The sequence below is a fragment of the Prosopis cineraria genome, unplaced genomic scaffold (genome assembly GCF_029017545.1).
Source record: "Prosopis cineraria cultivar Desert tree isolate PC_DT_omini unplaced genomic scaffold, ASM2901754v1 PC2, whole genome shotgun sequence".
Lineage (NCBI taxonomy): Eukaryota > Viridiplantae > Streptophyta > Magnoliopsida > Fabales > Fabaceae > Prosopis > Prosopis cineraria.
In genome coordinates this window covers 7,536,290-7,557,154 of record NW_026555333.1, presented here as the reverse complement: position 1 = coordinate 7,557,154, position 20,865 = coordinate 7,536,290, and the positions used below count along the sequence as shown (strand labels likewise).

Genomic DNA, 20,865 nt, shown 5'->3' with positions numbered 1-20,865 from the left:
GCTCTTCGTACATCCTCCCTCATGAAATTTAGTTCCCACTATTAAAAAATTTAGTTTTTGAAATTTTTACCGTCTTTACTTGAGCGTTCAAGAATAATCAAAATATTAAGAAATATATATTCCTATCATTTTCAGAAAATACTTTGATTAGTTTATAAAAATAATGACACCTCGCTTAAATTATTGAGAGGGTCGGTAATAAAGAAGGGATTTTAGATGGATTAATGGGCATTGAGATGTGGTGATGCGGTTCTATTTTACTATCCTTTTCTCTTCCTTCTCTTTTCGTTTTGTTTTTAAAGCTGAGTATCATTTTGGGTTGATTCTCTCGAGATGATTGAAACCTGAACAATCAAGAGGTGACTGACTTGAGTTGACCATGCATTTTGAGAAATAACTTATTCTTTTTCTAAGTTAATACAGTGTCTTTTAGATAAAAACACAAATACTTACTAATTAAAAAGGAGGAGAGTTGAACGGATATGACTTGAAAAATAAAATAAAAACATTAAAAGGCCACTGTTGCTTCTAATCCCGAAAGAAAAGAAATATTGGATGAGCGTCTAGCTCCCACGAATCACGATATATTCTTCCCTGAGTTTCTTGTCGTTAATTGCAAAATAAAAGAAAATCAACAATAAAGAAAAACTCTAATATCTTATTGTTTTTTCGTTACGTTTCGAATGGAAAGAAAATCCCAAGAGGAGGTGAATGATTAAGGAATTTCCTTCAGTGTTGGTTAAATGGTTGTAAAATACTTCGATATTTGGAGTAATAAATGATACAGTATTCATTCAAAAGAGAACGAAATGGAAGAAAATTATATGAGCAAAAAAAAAAAACATTTCTCACCTGCATTTTTTCTATTTCCTTTCAAAAAGAAGAGAATTAGACGAAAAGTTTTATGCTAAGTAGGACTCAAATCCATTTTCTTTATTGTGGTGTGGTGCGTTAAAAAGAAAGCAGGAACAGTGAGTTAATAGCGGTGTGGACAGACACAGCTGCTGACGGTACACGTGTCAGCTTTGGTGAAGGAGCCAAGGTACAGTAGAGAGTGCATGCATCTCCTTACTCACTACAGCGACACGTGGATGCCACGCCATATCATCCATTCTTGTGGGCCCCCTCACTCAGACTGCTTCTGTTCTCTTGTCAGCACACGTTCCCTCCTGCCGTGCATCCATTCCCTGGCGAACCTCCAAATTTTTTTTATTTACTGCATTCCCTTTTTTTTTTCCCTCGCCCAATAATCTTTTCACTTAAATTAAAGATTCCCTTTATCTTTGCATACAAAATATTTTAATAATTTTTAACTTTTCGTATTTTTAATCGAATCATTTAAATTAATAAATATTAATTATTTATTTAAAAACATAATAATATTTTAATTTTAAATTTAATTGTTGTCAATAAAAAATAATTTTTTAAGTAAATTAATAAATATATATGTTTTTCTCATTTCAATATATTAATTTATTTTAAAAAAATATGTTAATAATTGTTCATATTTATAAATTAAAAAAGTTTCAAAAAAATTTATATATAAAATAGAGGGTATATATTTTTAAAATTATTAAATTTTAATTATAAATTTAATTTAATAATCTAGATTTAGAATGATCCTTCCTCTGCTCGTCCTGCAAGGGGCAAAAGCAACTCTCTCTTTTCATCATTTTCCTTCATATATTGATATCATATTATCATTGCATTGAATACATTTATTTTAATAATAAATTTAATGAATAATTATGATTAAAAAATAAAAATCAAATGCACAGGTTTCAAGTCCTCCCCATTTACCCTTCCCTATTTCTTAAATACCCAGAATTTTTATATCCGAATCAAATTTACTTGATCTTAGAAAATTTAAAAAACTAGGAAGATGAACAAACAGAACCAAAAATATAAAACATTTATTTGGTCTTAAAAAATTTAAAATGACCTTTTAAATATTTGACTATGACCTATGTTCGAAAATTACTGCGCGGAATTACTCCCAATGTGCTGTGTTAGTGTACATTAAATTGGAATAAGAGTGGGCTTTGGGCCCACATCCAAAATGATTTCCATTTTTTCCCCTAATATATATTATACATTATAAACAAATATTTATAGACAAGTACGTATATGCATTATTTATTTACTTATTATCTATTCATTCAGGCTCTCTCTTTTATATATTATTATTATTATATTTTTTTCACTTGAACTTAAATCTTTATGATTGGTTTTATTGTAATAAATTCTCCTTTTAGAGTTATTTTGTTTATTTTCTAAACTCCAAATCATCAATAAACGCTCTCCAAATCATCAATAAACGCTCAATAATTTGCTATACTCTTCATTTCCTTTCCACGCCTCACGAATTATCTATAATTATTTTATGATCTTTATATTAAATTTAGAATGTTACAGGTACAACTTAACTTCTATCATTAATAAAATTTAATTTTAATTGTTAATTGATTATAGAATGATAAAAAAATATCTCAAAATTATAGAAATGACTAGGAAATGAGAACAAAGAATTTAAAAATTATAGATAATAATTCAAAAATTACACAAAATGACTCAAAATTTTAGTCATTTTCTGTATTTTTTGACATATTTTTCTAATCAATTAACAGTTAAAGCTAAATTTTCTGTAAATTACATAATAAATGAATTTAAGGGTTATAATGTTATTGGACTTAAAGCTTGTGAGTAATTTGTTAATTTATCTTTTTTTTTTAACCATAATTCCTTTTCTATAAAAGGGCCTTACTGCTTTTTCACGGGGGGAAAAAACCCCCAACTAATCACGGGAGCAGATCACCTTGGAAATAACCTTCCAGTCGCCGGAGCATCAACAACCCACGGACTTTTTTTTTTTTTTAACAAGGCCTTGTTTTCTGAAAAGTTTCTTGGAATTATTTCACTGTAGTTGGGCCATGCTGCGAGACTATTTTGTTGTATATGCCTATTTCAGATATCCTTTTATATCATTCTTCAAAAATATTTTATATTTTATTTATTCTGATAAAATTCTGTTTTGGTATTCTTTTTGGTGGAATATTTTATTTTAAATGATATGCACCTATTTGGATATTCATTAGAAATTAATTCTGGGACAAAATCATAATTTTGCAAACATTTATCCAAACACTCTCATTTTACAAAACTTTATTTAGTTTGAAAAATTTCATTTTAAAAAAGTTGAAATTTCGTACATTTACAAAACTTTATTTGGCTTCTTTTATTTATATCACTTATTTGTATATTTAAAATTTATTCTTAAGAAATCATCCAAACATATTCAATTTATCAAAATTAATTTTTAAAAATTTATTCAAATGTTCTAATAATTAATTTTTTTATAATTCATTTTTTTCAATTCAAATCCAAACACGCCTAAAGGATTTTGGGCCCAACAAACTAAACTTCAAGTGTAATGTTAACGGCCTTTAAAAAAACAGTTTTCCATTAACACAAAGACTTGCCCAAGCTAAAGCATCTAGGGCCCTTGACGTCTTCCAGAATGTGGGCCACCTCATTCCAAAAAGTTTTTGGTGGCCTTAAAAGTTTTTTCTGCAATTTATTTTTCATGCATGCAAATGTTTTCATTTCAACAAGTTTTGTAAAGGATTATATTTAAATATTATTTTTTAAAATTAATTTTGATAAAATTAAAAATATTTGGATAATTTTAATCATAATCAATTCTTGATATGTAAATTACAATAAAAGGAATGAGTTTTATAATTTAAATATTGATAAATTTGCATATAATAATATCATTTATCCTTTATCAACTTAACAAATAATATATATACATATATAAATAATAGTCATGTATTTAATTGTGTATATAATTATTTGACATATAAGTATATAATAATGTAATTTAACTTTAAATAAATCACAACCCCCACCTTATCCCTCAGAGCGGCAAGTGTAAAGAGTGTTTTAAATTAAAACTTAATCATCAGACTAACTATAACAAATTAAGAACTAATCCAAAAGGATTATTCTATAAGAAATTAACCTAAATAAATTTTTAATATGTATTTTCACAAACAATTCAACATAAAGGAATTTCAAGTCTTTAAAATATTTTAAGAACTCATATCATCAATTAGACAAATGCAGAAGCATGATAAAGGAAACACATCAATATGAAATAAAAGTTTCCCCCTTTATTTTCTCTCTATGCCTTACTCCACAATACATATATACATAATTACAATATAACACTTGATCACTTAAACCCTTTCATAACTGGCAGCGAGGGGCCAAGGTCTCGATCACATTTATCACAATAACTATTACCTAATCATTATACTTATATATCATCTATTCATCAATAGCTCCTTATATGCATGAATTTTTCCTTTCATTCACATATAATTAACATCAGCTGCTTACCTTTAGACATCAAAAATACAAAGGGAGATCATAACAACATTCAAATTCTCAAATTAAGCAGACAATAACTATTTTCACTTGCACAAATATTTTGGCCCGTTAATATAGAACAAGCATCAAACCACATTCTTAAGGGGCCTAAAATACATTTTCACCCAACACAAAACCCATAATGCAAGTGGATCAAAAATATATTATTATAGTTGACAATATTATAAACTAAATACACATATCAAAGTAAAAAGAGAAAGGCCTACAAAAGTGATCATTATCACTTGGCCTAATGCTCCTTTTCTATGTTCTTCTGAGATGAGCTAGCTCCTATAATATGTTAAAAGATATGGGTGAGTATAACCACTTAGTAACCAATATACATCTAAGTGATATAAATGCATAATAATTAATCATGAATACAAGTGGCTGATAAGTTTATTAAGGTGAACATGTAAACAATCACAATAATAACATATTAATTATATTAACATCTAACTCATATAATAATCTCAAAAACAAGTCAAGTATAAAGTTTGCACAAATGGCCACATGTACATTATTTGCATAATTACTACATGTTCTCATTTCTACAATTATAATCATATTTTTAACATAGCCATCAATCACTCAAATGGTATGATAACAATAATATGCATGATCAATCTCTTCCTTATATCTCTCTTTATTTTCTCTGATATGAAATTTGTGGGCCAACAATCAGAATGGATCATCCATGTGGTGAGATTACCTTAGGTCTTAATCATACTGTGAGGGGCTACCGGGCCAGGGTTGCCTTACTCACTTATGAACACAGTTTTTCTCAAATCACACACTATAGGGTGTCATATCTAAAACTCCAAGTAGGCCAATAGGGTCAAGTCTCTTAATAGAAACAATGCTACAGTACCTTACAAGGTAAGTAGCGACTATAATCCTTAAGATTATTGGTTAATAGCCAAGTATCATATGGATTTTATATATCCGCTAACTCTTTCATTAAGGCAAACTCCCGCCATACGATCATGCTCATGAGAAAATGTATTTCAAAAGCTTGTATACATATAATTTACAATTATCTCACATGCTCATCAACTTTCTTACTCAATAAATATTAAGAATCATCATTTTTTTTAATCATGCCTCTTGCATCAATTTTATATTACCACATAAACCACATTAGCATTACATAAAATTTAACATGCTCATATACAATTTATCATTATGCATAATTCACAGTTTATAACCAAGAGTGTATATATCATCATCAACCATAAATCTCATTACTCACACCAAGTCATAATTAACTTGGTTACAAATCATAGAATTTCAAAAAAGTCACATGCATTGCAAATAATCATTTCAAATTTTATATATATATATATATATATTCTTTTGTTTCACCAATATAATTAATTAATTAACATACAAATGTATAAAATAAATTTTCTCCTGTTACCTCAATTTTTGAGAGGTAAAGGTTACCCACTTACCCCTCAAGTTACAATACTTCCAAAGCTAGAATGGTGTCAAAAAAAAATTAATCTATAATTGATCATATCTCAATGTATCAATAATATTATTAACACAATTTTTACTCATATTTTAATACTTAAGTATTTATTTTATTTTATTTCATTTTTTTAAGACCTTAGTCTTAGCCTCTTGAGTTCTAAAATTTAATGTCATGTATTTGAACCTATCTGCTTAGTTTAATAATTTCCTTCACAATAATTTCATTGAAGTTTGGCTACAAAACATCATTCAATAATTTTCTAATATCAAATTTTTCCTTTTTATTCTAAAAATTCGCGCATAAAAATACTCAAAAATTGCAAACTTGATTTCAAGTCTAGAATCATTATTTTGTAGCCATAATAATTTATTTCTCATCTCAAATAATCATCTAAATATCAATAAATCAATTTATATTTTCAGATTTAACAAAAAATCTACCTATAGGGATCTAGAGATAAACTCAAATGCCCTCAAATTCTAATTCTATTAATAAAATAATACTTTAAAATATTTATTTTATTACACTATTAACAACCTCAACAACTAGATTTACTTATAAAAAATTCATCCCTCTTTCAAAATTAAGGTTTTCCAAATATCAAAATCTATAGCTCAAAGGAAAAAATGATTAAGAAAAAATATTAAAAACACTTACCTAATTTAAAATATTTTAAATCTTATTTTAAATATAGCTTTATCTTCTAAATTAATTTCTACCATCACAATGTCGCTTGTTCTTTGTACGCAGACGCAGAAGAAGAAAATAAAAAGCCAAAGAGGTTTTGTTAGCTTTTAAAAAATCATGTGAGTCCCACAGCTTTTGCTCCTCATCGTTCTTTTGTTAATGCACGCAAACCGTTCCCACCCCCACCCTTTCTTGATTTTTTTTTTAATTCACTTTACTTCTTTCTTTTCTTTTATTCTATATATAATTATATATACACATAAAACACACACACCATCGTCTGCGTTACTGTTCCCTTCTTCTTCTTCTTCTTCTTTTTTGGTTTTATATATCCCTTTTCTCTTTTATTAATAATAATAATAATTCTATTTTTTAAAAAAAATCATAACTTAAAATTTTGAATTTATACTAAATTAAATCTAACAATAATCTTATAATTAAAATTATTTATATTTAAATATTCTTTTACAATTATTCATTTATTCTTAATTAACTTAATTAATTTTGGGTTAAATTTTAGGATGTTACAGCAAGAAATGATAAAAGCATTGGGTTTAGAAATTTGGAAAACTGACAGTTAAGTTTTAAAAGAATAAATTAATTATAGTTAAGTTTTTGATAAATTTTTTAAAAAAGTAAGTTAAAAATATCAATCTAAATTAATATAAATTTAAAAGTTTTAATTATAAATAAATATTTAAATATCAAATATGACTCTCATATTATAATAGAAATTTTTATTTATAACTCTTTGAATTGATATTTATAATTTATTTTGTAAAAAAATGTTGTTAGTAACTTAACAGTTGTTAATTCTTGTTTTTTTTTTTTTAACATAACTGCAATTCTCCCTTGGAAGCTTGATGTTGATGCAATTATCTTTATTTTATGAACACAGTAGATGCGCTTCCCAGCCAAAAAAAAAAAAAAAAATAAATAAATTACCATTGCTAAATTGATTACAATTTCACTACCTGGGCAAGTTAAATGGGAAGAATAACTAGGTCCTGGGGGACTAATTTAGTTGACCTACGTCTCAAGCAATTTTAGAATGTGAGGTAAGTTCTTTAGCTTTTAAGTGATTTTTCGTTATTATTTAATGGACATAGAAATATGCATGCAACTTTGTATTCTGACATTGCAATTTTTTTTATAATGAATTTGTAATTTATTTTTTAAATTTAACAAGACATATAATTTATAAATTTAGCTCTTGATTTTACAATTTCAAGCTAATGAACTTGCAATTTGCTTTTCAAAATTGAATTGGCAACCCAAGTGTTAATGTTTAAATTTGAAAAATAATAAATTTATTATTCTAATATTTTTAGATATTTACAAGTTTGACTTTTATTTTGACAACTTCAAACAAATAAATTTATAATTTATTATCTAAATTTTAAGAAATAACACATATGTTAATGTGTGAAGTTTGAGAGTAACAATGCCATTATTCTAATAACTCTAAAGATCTACAAGTTTGATTCCCAGTTGTTTAATTTAAAAATGATGAATTTGTTTTTCAAATTTTAATCATATATTTAAATTAATGCTATGTTTGGATATACGTGAATTTAAATTTGAATTTGAATTTGAGCTAAATTTATTGTTTGGATAATTAAAAATATATGGATTTAGATTTGACCAAATTCAAAACCAAGTTCTCCCTTAATTTATTTATAATTTAAAATTCTTTCTAAACCCCTATCATTTTAAATCCTAAATCAAGCTCTTTTGTACTTTAACCTAAATGTATGAAGGCTCGATTGACTTGCTAACGGTAATTGGACTGAACAGCCAAAGTTCACAGAAACAAGCTGCCACCATCGATCGAGATGAGATGATCAACTTCCACCGAGTTCATATACAACTATGCTCTTTACTATTTAAATGTCCCTTCCTTCCCTTTACCTTTACCGGAGCCCTCATTTATAAACTATAACTAGGGGGTAAGATAAATATCTCGGTAACCAATATAGTTCATTAAATATTTATTACCACATATAACCATGAAAAAGTATCAAAACTGTAGTAATAACAAGTATACCATAATTATGAGATAAGTGCATCTTTTCATATCAAAACACATAATTTCATACTAGCATGATTATTTAACTATTGAACTTCCAATGCTTCTTGACATGAAACCATATGCTCTCCTAGATCAACTACTTATTGACCCAAACACACTTTCGGTAGTAGAAACAATCAGCCAAAGGTAATTTAACCCACCTACGGATTATGGTCTTTCCCTCCTCACACACTCATGATAGAGGCATCGTTAACTCCTAATTGCACCCTAACGAGTACTAGGGAGTTACTAGATTGTCCGAATGTCCCATGGTAACAGTCTCATATAATGTTGCACCGGATGTTTCATGATGTTAGCTCGACCATATGAATTTTTTGCTCACATATTTCCACACACACATCCCCACATATTCGGGTGAACTCTCACCCTTTATGATCATGCTCTTTTACAATTTCTATTACTTTTTTCACATTTTCATATCACAAACTTATATATATAGTATATACATATCAATCAAATTCAATAACATTTTACAAATCGATTTTTCATGTTAAAATCATTTACAATATCAAATTATGCATAAAACTCTTCAAAACCATTATTTATCATTTGTATTTACTTTTACACAGTTATAATAGTTAATAAACATCATAAACTATATAGTTACCTCAACCATTTGTCACACAAAAGGGTTACCGTGGCTCAACGTTAACTCCACACGTTCTATATACACGATAAAGCTCAAGCAATGTTCAATCTACACAATTAAATAACAATCATCAATTATTACTCCGATTAATTCTAAATTCACTAGGTTCTAAGTGCCTATAATACCCAATATCCTTTTCTCACTACATCAACCATTCCCAAATACTCTAACCATCCTATTAAATATCTCCACACAAATCATTAATCAATGTCGCACATTGTCTCAAAATCTTTCAATTATGCCTAAAGTTCGTCCAAACCCTTATCAAAATTTCTCAATCACTACAAAACTCATAAACTTAGGATTAGAGGCTTGATTTAACTTCTTAAGACCTTAAATAAACCAATGAGTTTAGTCTAAATTCAAGAAAATCAAAATCAAAGCCCCATTGTCCCAAATGTTCAAATTTTTTACATAATAAGGGAGAGGAGGGAATATGCAACTTTCCCAACAGTGATTCAAGCTCTAAATGCCTTTAAAGTAATCTAAGGATTGTACCCTAGCAAGTCACAAGCTCTTTTCTGTCGCTCTCTCATTATCTCTCTTTCTCTCTTCTATTTTTGATTTATTTTTTATGTCTGATAAGTGCAGATTTTGCACACAGCGCATTGACATGCCTGCCATGACGCATGGTACAGAAAATTTCATAAAATTTTAAACTCTTTTTCATGTTATGGCCCGCTTGAACATTGACCCATCCCTTTTCCAAAGCTGCACAAGAATTCAAAAACCATATTAATCTCATATAAATCTTACTAAATCAACAATTTATCTAAATTGACCATTTTATCTCTTGAAAACACTGATAATTACAAATGAAAAACCTTAGGATGTTACAATCGTCATTGATCCGGTCCTGGTAAAAGTCTGCCATTCGATTCCCATTGTTGTTGTTGGTCCAATCTCGATGGAAGTTGATTGTTCAGTCCCTCATCTTCACCGTCGGTCCAGTTCCAATGAAAGTTAGCCGTTCGGTCCCAGTTATCACCGTCGGTCTGGTGCTGGCGGAAGTCAACCATCCAATCCCTGTTGTGGCCGTTTGTCCAGTCCCGATAGAAGTCAGAGGTCCTGTCTTGGTTGTGACAGGTACCACCATGCCAGTCAGCTTTGTTTATCTGATCACATTGAAAGTTGACTATTCGAATTGTCAAGTTTAACTAATCTTTCAAGTTTCTTTTAAAATCAAATATATAATTTAAAATTTAAAATTTTACTTTAGATTCAAAAAAAGAATTTAAATATTACAATTTAAAATTTTTTGTATCATCCAAATAAAGAATTTAAAATATGTAAATTTTAAATGTGATATTTTAAATATGAAACTTTAAATTCAAATTTTTAGCTTAAATTCATCCATTCAAATACAATCTAAGGATGTCTTAGTCAATTCTTTCATAAGTTGGATTTGTACAATAAAAAATACATGGGACCTTGTTGATAATTTGAAATTAGTTGATATTTAAGTTGAATCAATTGATTCCACTGAAACTTAGCTGTCATCCTACTAAGATGAAATAATTGAAAAATTATATATAACTGACATTTATATATATACATACGTATATGAGATATGGTGTGATATGAAGTAAAGATATGAGTTTACTGCTAGCACTTAGCGCTAGGCATGCTGGTTTCCATGCTAAGGATATGTGTGGCAAATGCAAAATTTTGACACACAGTAAGATCACCAGCAAATACAACAAAAAATGATAAGTAGCCCCAAGTAGTTTAGAGTAGAATGGAGTTTTGGCAGCAAATTGATTATGAAAAATGAAAGTGTTTGAATATATATATATATATATATATAATCAAAATCATGGTTTAAGTTTATTTACTTAACTCTCCAGGCCTGTCCACTTATCCAAACAAGCACAAAATTATTTCAGTATTAGACTATCATAAATATAATAAAGTAAACTTAAATCAGCGTGTCATAAGGAATGAATACATTTTTCACATTTCATGTAAAATCTAAGGAATGAATACATTATTATTTATTCGCAATTTGTGAATTGCATGTTTTGTTATAGATTTCATTGTATATATCAACATGACCACGTTAATAGCACCGATCAGCGCAATTAAACCAACAAATGGCATGATTAAAGACGAAGCAAGAAGGACAACAAAATGAAATTAGATGCTGACGAAGACTTCACAAATTTGTTCAACAAAAACATTTGGACTCGTAATTTCCCCCTCGCGTGTTTGGCGTGATGAAATTGTGTATATTTCAGTAGAAGACGCATCAACATAAAATTTCAGTCGAATATAAATACTAAAATAGGCGCTCACTACTCACCAGTCAAATATTTTATCTTATTATTTTCAAGTCAAAATGCCTATCAATTCATATCCTTGACAAAAGCAAAGAGTATCTCCCCCACAGAATTCTGCTCCAGAAAGTCCAACAAAAATCTGTGCAGAATATGAAAACGGCGTCATTTTGGGGCGTCTGATCCTGATCGTCTGCTCTGTATATTTTTTTCGACCTGAATCTGTTCAGTGGCTCAACGTCTCATTTAATGATTCTAATTTGTTCTGACCTATTCCCCGTGGAAAGTGGAAACCGAAAGCCTGTACTGTACAACTTCAGAATGAAGTCATGAACGTTGCAGTATAGACTGGGAAGCTTATCGAACTACTTAATGGTTGGTCACGGACAGGCGTTCCCGACCAAGTTCACAAATTAGAAAGTCCAAGCTCATGCCTAGACTTGGTATTCTATATCCATTAGGCTCGACCAATCGGGAAGAAAATATTCCATTATTTGCACAAAGTAAGATTCATTTATTACTTTAATCATCACGAGTCTATTCCGGCTCCGTGAGATTACCAGCCTGTGATTCTGATATGAAGTTCTTGTTGCCAAGCAACGGGTGTGAGCTTCTCTGAACACTGCTAGTAAATTACAAGCACACTAGATTCATGGAATGGAAACACAAAATTGAATAGAATAGGATTCTGAATTCTGGACCTAACCTCCAATTCAGACAAAAACTTGTCCTGAAGAAACCGAAATTAAAAGAATCTGATAGGTTTTAATGCTGCAGATTTACCAGAGACGTACCAAATATCAAGCAGAGAAAGAGAAATGAAGAGGGGGGAGTTGGGAGGGAGGGAGCGCCATAGTGAACAAGAGGGACCGTAGTTGTTACAGTAAGAGTAGAGGTTGGGGTGTTTCTGAGGTCACCGACAGCGACACGAAGACCAAATGTCTTGCTTTCCTCCTATCAAATGAATGGTTAGGAGAGAGGGAAGAAGCCAAAAGGCAGAAACTACAAAAAGCGAAAGGGACTCTTGGGGCTAGGGGAGGCAGGCATGAGGATGAGTGTGGGACACACCAAAGTCTCTCTCAATTCAATTGATCACACCTCTCCGCTTCCCTTGCCTATAATAATAATTGAGGGCTTTGACATGATATAAAGCAAAAACCCATAATAAATGAATAAAGCAGACTCAACAACAAAAAAGGCTTTCCTTTTACACTTCCTTTCCTTTCTCGGCACTGTTCTCTCCCTTGGGGTGATACTGCATTTTGCTCAGAGCGTGTCCTGTTGAGTCTTCGGGAGTCTCATAGCTGAGAAAAAGGGTAAAAGTTTAAAGGAAGGGGGAAAAACCCCAGGAAAAGAGTTGCCTTCAACCTTGCACGCAGCACTGGGTCTTGTTTCTCTTGAAGAAACAGAGCACTCTGCTTCTCTTTCTATCTCTCCGAGAACTAATCAGGATGCCACGCCCTGGCCCCAGGCCGTATGATTGTGTTAGAAGAGCTTGGCATAGTGACACGCACCAGCCCATTAGAGGAACCCTCATTCAAGAAATTTTTAGGTTCTTCCCTTCTGCCTTTCCCCTCTTTCTTCTTCCTTCCTATACATTCTAATCTCTGCCTTTTCTGAATGCTATTTAGGGTTGTCAATGACATACATGGTCCTGCTACGAAGAAGAATAAGGAGTACCAGGAGAAGCTCCCTATTGTGGTGCTCAGGGCAGAAGAAATTATGTACTCCAAGGCCAATTCTGAGGTAATTTCTAAGAGAAAGGAAAAATAAGAGAAATTTCTCACTGTAAAGTTTTTATTTTGGGTATAAGCGAAAAGAAGTATTCTATGAGGCTGAAAAAGCAAACTAACTTGTGAGTTCTGTATACCGAAGACCTCTCCTTAATATTACTCATAACTGTTCTTGCGTAGGCGGAATATATGGACCTTACAACTCTCTTGGTCAGAGCAAATGACGCCATCGATACAGTAATTCGACGTGATGAGAGCACCGAAACTGGAGAGTGTCTCCAGCCTTGCATTGAAGGTAAAGTGTCACATCTGGCTTCAAATTACTCAAACAAAAACTGTATTTGTTTTTTGTTTCTTTTATAAAGTGTTAGGTTCTGCGCCAGTCTAGCATCTTCATCGACAAAGAAGAGTGATGAAAATGGTTTCTTTTCTTTGGGTAATGTTCCTTCTACGTTTCTGGCATGATTCAGCTGCTCTGTGTTTGGGGTGCACCCCAGAAAAAGCTTCAAGGAGTCAACGCAATAGCCCAAGGTGTTATCTGAGTCACAACGGTCAAGAGCCAGTACAGAAGCCTGCAAGAGGAGATCAATCAGATCATATAGCAAAACCACATTTTGTGTCTCCTTGCTCAAATTTTGTGAAATCTAGCCGTCTGGGTTCTGAATATCCAAGGTTGGTTTTCCGAAATACTGATCCCACTCCTTCCTCTAACACATTGGCGTTTGCATCTGAGCATTTTCCTTCACCTAGTAAAAAGCAGTGCTTGCAATTTCAACCATTGACGAACTTGTTTTCAGTTTACCCCTTGTATTATGGAAACCGCATTCCAGTTGATGAATACCATAATGGTTCTACAGCCTCGCATAAATCAATGTCTAACACTTCTGGACCTGGTATTGTGGGTGGTGTGGGAAATCACTTGGCCTCCAACGTCACAGCTGCGAATCAGAAACCTCAATCGCTGAAAAGGGGTGATCCTGATCAGAACCAACCCACAATGGGATGCGATCTATCTCTCCGATTAGGCCCTCTTTCGAGTGTAGAAGAAGGGAATAAGCTCAGCGGTGAAACTTGCCAAAACGATGAAAAATTCTCTTCCTTTGTTTCGGAAAGACCAACTGTGCAGAAACGCAAGCCAGATTTCGCTTGTTTAAAGCCTTGGAAATCAGGGGTGAAAAATTGAGGTTCTTCTTTAGATTAGCTTCTGCCTTTACTTTGCCTCCCGAAATGGCAGAACAAATGTGTAATTTTGAGGGCTGTCTCCGGCAATGTTTTAGAACACTCGTAAGTTAATGTAAATTTTGGGGGTACGGAATTCGGAGTGTTTCTGCAATGAAGTAAAATTTTTCATGTCCCAACTTCTGGAGCTTGTTCATCACAGCATCCATCTCTATTCTAGCTTCTTGACGTACGTCTAAATTTGCTGTGTAAAATTTGCAATCTCCAAAGAATATTATAATTTATACAAACAGTCGTAACTTCAAAACTGTAGGGTGATTTTGTGCATAAGCCAGACATGAGTTATGGTATCTACGTCGAAATTGGGAGACAGAATCTGGATCTCGGAGCTCCCTTACCTTGAACTATGCTGTTTAAGGAAATAATCTCAAAGCAGATATTAGGGATGGGATCTGCGGGCCCGATGGGTTTCGTGTTTAGTAAAGCGATTGAGAAGAACTTAATTCGGCCTTCGGTTATGGAAATGGCGGACAAGCGTATCTGGCTTTGCCATATCAAACCATCATCTCAACGCTAAAGTAAATATGCCGTGAACACCAGGAATGGACCACCTGCTTTCGTATTAGGCGTTATTCCATTTGGAAGGAAAATGAAATGATTAGCGAATGACTTGATAGGGTACTAATGTCTGCTACTCTGCTTAAAGCCTGACAAGTTTGTTACGTGGCCTGACCCTATCTATGCTTTGCAAATAAATTAAAAAGCCAATTGACTAATCATACTACATAGACACAACATTTATTCAGGTATAACTTGCTTCTTCAAATCAGCAAAATCACATGTAATTGTCACAAGAAAAAGAAGCAGCCATAGCTGAGTCTCCTGATATGTGTTCTCAAATGGGCAAATTTCACTATACAAAGTGGGAAATCTCATGCTTCAAGAGACCCAAAAATCTCCAACATCAGCCTCGTAGCTCCTTCTTTCATTCCACGCTTCAAGAGTCATAGGATATAAGCATTAAGGCACTAGGGCAAGAAGCTTGAGGTTTTCTTATTGGTAGGACTGAGGTTTTCTAAAGCCCCACTTGAAAAGAGAGGTAGCTGTTGAAGACGTGGACAGTGAAGAGCTATAATGGAAGTCAATCTGCAGTCGCCGGTGAAGATAGGGGCTAGAAATGGCCCCTTTCTTCTCCTCTTCCTCTAGATACTTCAGTGGTAAGGCTGCAAGAAACCGTTTAATGAACTCCCTACAACAATCTTTTCCACTGCAAACTAACTTGAGATTTTCCTTCTCACTCTTGAAGCTACCACCACCACCACTACTGTCATTTCTCCTGGCTGCTTTTTCTGCTTTTTCATACATGGAGCTCGAATCATCGAACCTCAATATGAATGCCTCTTTGCAACCTTCAAAAAGCCTCTCCCCCAAGGAGTCTATAATGTAATAAGCATCTGCTTCTAGCTTCAACACGAAAAAATGATCGTTCCAACTTACAATGTAGATCCTTGGCTCATAATCAACCACGTCTCTGCTTATCTCATGCCAAATCTCATCGAACGACATGGCTCCTTTCAGGCTCTCAAACTTGTCAGGGGAGAAAAATCCCGTATATGATTTCTCACGGACAACAAACAGAGGCCTCAGGTTGGCTTCTATGACAGTATCAAGATCAAAGTGCTTGTCCGGGAAGAGCTTCGAGGAGGCATCATCTCTTTCACACAGCCTTCTCCATTCAGAGGAACCTTCCGTGATGAGGTTATCAAATTCTGGTTTTGTCGGCATGTCTTGGTTCGAATGAAGCCAGTGGGCTACGAATGTCACAAGTGCTGCACAAGCACTCTCGCCAGAGGCTTGTTCGCTTCGTTGATCAAATGAAGCAAAGAACACACTAGTGTTAAGCTTTGCTCGTCCATCTCTGCTCATCAGCTCCTTCCTCTGCCATCCTTTATCTGGTTTCTGCAACAACGTGAAAAAAGAATGACCTTTTGCCTCTTAAATAATACCAATATATTATGCATACAGTTCAAAGTAAAGAAGGTGATGTTATTGTAGTTACATCCATACCGTATTCAAGGCCTCTGGTTTCCTTGTGGTCGTGGCTCTAAAATTGAATCCCTTAATGCCATTCCTTTGGCTTGTGTCCAAACAATTATCTGTCTCAAACTTCTTTTTGGGTTTAACCTTGCTGAGAAGTGCGTGTTAAGGCTGCTCCCACTGCTTGTGGTGCTGGTACTGGTGAACGATTTGGACGAATCATCTGAGTCAAACCAGCGGTAATCTTCTGACTCGGAAGCACTCGGTTCATCAATCTTCCTTTCGTTTTGCTTCTTCTCGGAGGAGACCGAATTTTCGGGGGTTTTACGCGAGTCATGAGAACTATTGAGCTTCAGAAAGCTCCCAGAGACCTGTTCAAAGTTTCAATGAGGAAGTCAGGTCAATAAATGTAAATGCTACGGTCAAAGTTTGTCCGAAAATGTTGCAGCTTTCCAATTGAAGTTGTATTCACGCAATAAAATACGGACAAAGGCGAGAAAATAAAACACGAAGAGAGGAAACCAGATCGAGAATTTCTTCCAGCTCAGTCAACGGTACGATCATAGTGTAACGAACGCATGTATGACCGTAAATTGCATTCCACGCCGTTCATTCGCCGGGTCAATCTTGTAAATATTAATTTTAAAACGAATAATTGTAAATTATATATAATAAAATATTTTTTTAGAAAAATCTCACCCATTTAAAATTAAGCCTGAACCATTAGACAAATAGAATCCAAACTACACATCAAACAAGGCAAGAAGAAAGAGTGATTGGCGTTACAAACTCGTAATCAATCGCGAATTTTGATGTAACCAAACAAGGTAAGATAGTAAACGCTATAACCATGAATAGATTATAATTGAACAGACAAAAAAATAAAGACAAAAACTTATTTGACCAAATAAAGAGCCATTAGCATATACTGATTGTTTAATTAATTAAATAATTAAGAAAAATTAAGCAAGTGGGGAATGAACTTGGAGCATACCGAAAGGGTGGCTTCTATGGCCAAACCGTTGATTCTCAATTCGATTGGAAGCCTTCTTCGAAGCTGACAACCGGACTTCGTCTTCGCCTGTTTCTTATCAAGCAATTCCGCCATCGTCAAGTCCATCGAAACTTTTCCGACCACCTCCCTTTTAGCGCTGGGTTTTCCTTCACTCCTCTCTTCCTGCATTTTAATCAAACGACAGTTAGCGAGTAATTAAAAAGAAACAAGACAATAGCAGCTTATTAATTAATGAATAGTTAAATACAAGTCACGAAAACTTACATATAGGACATGAAACGCCACGTCGCAGACGGCGGAGTCATCTTTGAGGACGACATGAAAATCTTGGAGGTCACGTGCGTCCCATGAGAGAGTCGGTGATTTTCTGATGGTTTTGCGGTCGGTGGTGTACAGGCAGCGTCGTTTGGACTTAGGATAAAAAGGAAGAGCGAAGCGTGAGGTTGGGTTCGAAGACTCAGGTTTGGCAGCAATTTCGATGGCCATCGTCTCATTGCCACGCACCCTGGCTCCAAACAGTCCCAATTCGAGCCTCAAACGGTTAAGCCTCACCTCGTACTTGTCGCTCTGCTTGGACAACCTTGGTTTCCAGTACTTCATCTCGGTGGCGTCGTCAGTGGTTGATCTCTCCGTCCGTCGTTGGTTTGATCAAATATGTTGCTGTTTAGATGAAATGAAATAACGGAGCCATGAGGGAACAGAAAAACGGAGCGATGGGAATGTGACTGGTAGACACTACATTGCATTTAAATTTTATATCTGGTCTAAAAGACTCGGGAAGGAACAAGTCATACATGTTCCGTTTCATTTCCGAGTGGGAAATCGCTCGGTCTGGTCTATACACGTTTATCAGCCCACACGCTTGCTTTATCATTTCAATCACGTGAGCCCAACGTGCTTCGTTTTCCGATTAGGTGATGATGTGGGGACTTATCATTGGTAGCTGCTGATTCGGCATAGGAGCTGCCACGTTAGTGGCGACCATACACGGAAGCACGTGGTTGCTGGCTTGCTATCCCGTGTCCATGTCTGCTTCGCTCTTGGAGCAACGTCGTTTTGGCTATTTCGGGTCAAACAAACATTTCAAAAAGAATCGTGAAGAGTTGTACATTCTTGGGTTAAGTTGAACTTGAACAACTTATTAGTTGGGCTTAGTTTGAGTAGTGAGTTGTAAATGGGTCCATTTGGAAAGTAAGACTCTGGAGCATGACCACAATGAAATGAGCCTGTAAATGATACATGCCAACCAATAGATTTTATTATTTATTTATTTATTTTTTTTGTAATTCGTGAGAACGTGCCAAGTTGGCAAGTTGCCAACTCGTAGTTACTGAGCATGATGTTGCTTTTTTTTTTTTAATCTTTTATTGGATAAATATTTTCGGTAAATGCAGCCTAACAAATTTGTACAAGATATACAAAGAAAACCTTCCTTATTATTCCTAACTTATAAGTAAGATAATTTATTATAAACTATAGGACATATTTTTTACCCACAAAAAATATAGCGCATCTTATAAATTGATGCGGATAAATCATTTCGTACTTTCAGATTAATGCCATTTGCACTTAAATGAATAAAAACAGTCCAAATGTCAAGCAAGATTGGGAAAAACAAAGTTTAATAGAGAGAGATTTTTTTTTTTTCAATCAGCAATGAGAAGAAAATCAGAAATGGAGAGATATGCATATTGAAAAGATGGACAAATAATAATTTGTTAGCTTGAAACCATTTTTGCGTGCTGGGTACAAATGCGTATGCGATATGACACTTGTGGAGCGGCCAACAATTTTTCTTTCAATGTACTCCTATTTTATTCCATTTTCTTAAATAATTTGCCGTGCAAGACCGAGGATACCCTAATGTCACAATAATTTCTTGAGATGAAAAAAAATTACATTTTCCATATTTTAAAAAAATAAAAAATATTTTTTTATCTTTAGAGATAAAGCAAAAAAAATAGTAAAAAGGGAGGGGAAAAAATAGACCCCCATGTGTATATATTTACTGTATTTTGTTACTTTCTCTCCTATTTTTATAGGGAAAAACTTATATGAGTTGGGTTCTAAGATTTACTAAAGTTATGGTATGTCTCTAAAATTAAAAAAACGTTTGTAGAGATATTTATAAATTATCTACTAATAAGATAGTAATATTTGATTTCATTATTTTATGAGAAATAAGCTATTTTTTTTATCAACTAGACTGACCTTTGTTAATATTACTTTGTCTTAAATGAACAGTGCATTACTATAGAAAATTTCAATCCTAAAGATTGGAATAGAAAAATAAACTAAAAAACTTTATGAATGACAGATTCGTTTGTGTTTTGGATAAAATTATAAAAATAATAAAAACATCGAACCGTTATAAATTTTTTATGTTTTATTATTCTTTCACAACAGTTGTTATTTCCCAACGGCAACGCGGACAAAAGATGAAGGGCTCTTGTGGTGGTAGGAGAATCAGTCACTAGATCAGGTACACTTAATATGGAACAAGAAATGGAATGAAATGAAAATTGCATTTTTGTAGTGAAAAGAAACTTGTAAAATTGTACTCTCCCATTTAAAAAATACCTGAAAGAAATGAAAATTGTTGAGCAATTATTTAAAAAAATTACAATCGACAATGAAAATTTTCCTTTTCATTTAATTTCTTCTAAAAGAACAGAGGGAAGAGAATCAATTTGAAAAGGCTGAACATTTTCAGATATTAATTCCAATCGATTTTGTTAACAACGTCCGCCTTGATTCCTTATTTTTTGTGTAAAAATAAATTATTCGAATTATAAGTCAATCTATGAGCATGGTAAATATCAGTACCGTTGTTAACTAGAGAAAAAAAATACGCCTTTCTTTTTTGCGGCCTCAATGTACAAATGCTATAGAGAAACGTGAATGCATCAAAGAGGCGAAGTCAGTGATTTACACTCGAACCAAAATTTTGATCCATATCCGGATTGGATCAGCAATATCACCGATCATTTGACGTGGAAAAGGAACTGAACCTGAAAAGCATGCAACACTACCCAATAGCACCCGAATGACATTGTATCAAGGTGTGATTGGTTATAATGGGATGATAGAAATAGTAAATTTTTCTATGCCTTAACTGTCTTTAGAAGAAAGAAGAATAGGATTGAAGCTCTAAAAGATAAAAATGACGACTAGGTTTATGAACAAGATTCCTTAAAAGAGATGGCAAGGGATTATTTCTTGTAGCCATTCACAAGAGAAGTCATTGTTGATACAAAATTAACAACTAATGGAGGGTTTCCTTCAC

The 20,865-nt window shown here is 33.1% G+C and overlaps 2 protein-coding genes across 4 annotated transcripts; one reads left to right on the top strand and one right to left on the bottom strand.

Moving 5' to 3' along the window:
• The first annotated feature begins 12,484 nt into the window (after positions 1–12,484).
• Positions 12,485–14,706, top strand: LOC129302971 (uncharacterized). 3 transcript variants are annotated; one of them, XM_054941925.1, is made up of 5 exons: positions 12,485–13,167; positions 13,247–13,361; positions 13,529–13,643; positions 13,819–14,020; positions 14,146–14,216. In XM_054941925.1, the coding sequence occupies exons 1-5, from the start codon at positions 13,067–13,069 to the stop codon at positions 14,180–14,182; spliced, it is 570 nt and encodes a 189-aa protein (XP_054797900.1). In that variant the 5' UTR covers positions 12,485–13,066; the 3' UTR covers positions 14,183–14,216. The 3 variants fall into 3 exon arrangements, with proteins under 3 accessions (XP_054797900.1, XP_054797901.1, XP_054797899.1); XM_054941926.1 differs by having other exon boundaries at positions 12,486–13,167; positions 14,206–14,349; XM_054941924.1 differs by having other exon boundaries at positions 12,493–13,167; positions 13,819–14,706.
• Positions 14,707–15,279: 573 nt separating this feature from the next.
• LOC129302972 (uncharacterized) lies at positions 15,280–18,384 on the bottom strand. The gene is given in 5 exon segments (XM_054941927.1): positions 15,280–16,486; positions 16,595–16,726; positions 16,729–16,935; positions 17,559–17,741; positions 17,844–18,384. Coding segments are annotated over 5 exon segments (1,764 nt in total). The 5' UTR covers positions 18,180–18,384; the 3' UTR covers positions 15,280–15,580.
• Between the last annotated feature and the right edge of the window lie 2,481 nt (positions 18,385–20,865).

What these genes read in the sequence shown, in the direction of transcription:
- LOC129302971 (XM_054941924.1), top strand. Translation starts at nt 13,067, where the DNA reads ATGCCACGCCCTGGCCCCAGGCCGTATGATTGTGTTAGAAGAGCTTGG. An exon ending in CTCATTCAAGAAATTTTTAG is followed by an intron (nt 13,168 to 13,246) that starts GTTCTTCCCTTC and finishes AATGCTATTTAG; the next exon opens with GGTTGTCAATGACATACATG. An exon ending in ACTCCAAGGCCAATTCTGAG is followed by an intron (nt 13,362 to 13,528) that starts GTAATTTCTAAG and finishes GTTCTTGCGTAG; the next exon opens with GCGGAATATATGGACCTTAC.